Genomic DNA, 940 nt, shown 5'->3' with positions numbered 1-940 from the left:
ACCTGCATCGTGCGGACAGACAGCATCAAGACACCTGAGAACGAAGCCAACCCACTGCTGGAGCAGCTAGAGAAGAAGTGAAGGTGGCAGTGGGCCAGGAGGAGGAGACAGTGGCGCAGGGTCTTCCAGGGTCTCTTCTACTGTATGAAGAACTGTGCACCCAGGCCTGGTGCAGCCAGGACCCAGTGGGCTTCCTTGGGAACTATGGACCAAACAAATACGGGGACAGAGAAGATCAGGAACCTGTCAACCATGTACTCTGAGGCTGAACCCAGGAGCAGGGCTAGCGGCGCCGGTGAGGGCAACCTCCCCGTGATACCTCATCACAGCCCTTCAGCCTGCTCGTGGCCTCGGGGACCCACGATGCCGCAGCACATCCCGCGAGGATCACGCGTCCCGTGGGGAGCAGGGGCCACAGGCGGAGGAGCGGCGGGGGGGGCGGGCCCGCCAGCGGTTTTTGTCCAGAGGCTGCCGCCGCTCCTGGCGCATGCTCCAGAGGGAAACCCGAACCCAAGCACCGCAAACACTTGACGCAGCCCCGTCTGGTGGGCAGGCCTGTCGGGGCTCGGTGGCGCAGGCGCCCCCCACGAGCACACTCTCAGTATAATGTTTACAGCCCAGCTGTCCATGTCGGCCGTGCTTTTGAATGCACATTTTTACACTTTTTTTAAAGTATTTTTTACAAAGTTTTTATACAGTGATCTCTATATGGATTTATATAATCACTAGATGTGATCCCATAGAAATGTATGTTATGATGGTCTGTTTGTTACAAACGCATATGCCACAGTTATCTCCATTGTGTTACTTGTCTGGTAGTGTTTGGCTCCCTCCCCGGCATGCTGGGAAGGGCATCCAAGCCGCTCTCCACAGTGGTGTCACTACCCTCTCCATCCATGTATGTCCTTCATAATATTCAGTTCTGTATCTCTCAGTAAAT

General features: G+C 55.4%; 1 protein-coding gene across 1 annotated transcript in view; it reads left to right on the top strand.

Moving 5' to 3' along the window:
- The window catches only part of JDP2 (Jun dimerization protein 2), a 6,130-nt gene extending 5,966 nt beyond the window's left edge, over positions 1-164 (top strand). The window contains 1 exon segment of the mRNA XM_010297130.1: positions 1-164. Within this exon segment, the coding sequence (XP_010295432.1) occupies positions 1-81 (81 nt within the window). The 3' untranslated portion in view covers positions 82-164.
- Positions 165-940: the final 776 nt, after the last annotated feature.

The sequence above is a fragment of the Phaethon lepturus genome, unplaced genomic scaffold (assembly GCF_000687285.1).
Source record: "Phaethon lepturus isolate BGI_N335 unplaced genomic scaffold, ASM68728v1 scaffold5771, whole genome shotgun sequence".
Taxonomy (NCBI): domain Eukaryota; kingdom Metazoa; phylum Chordata; class Aves; order Phaethontiformes; family Phaethontidae; genus Phaethon; species Phaethon lepturus.
Note: the sequence above shows the minus strand (reverse complement) of the source record. Positions and strands in the feature narration are given on the sequence as shown.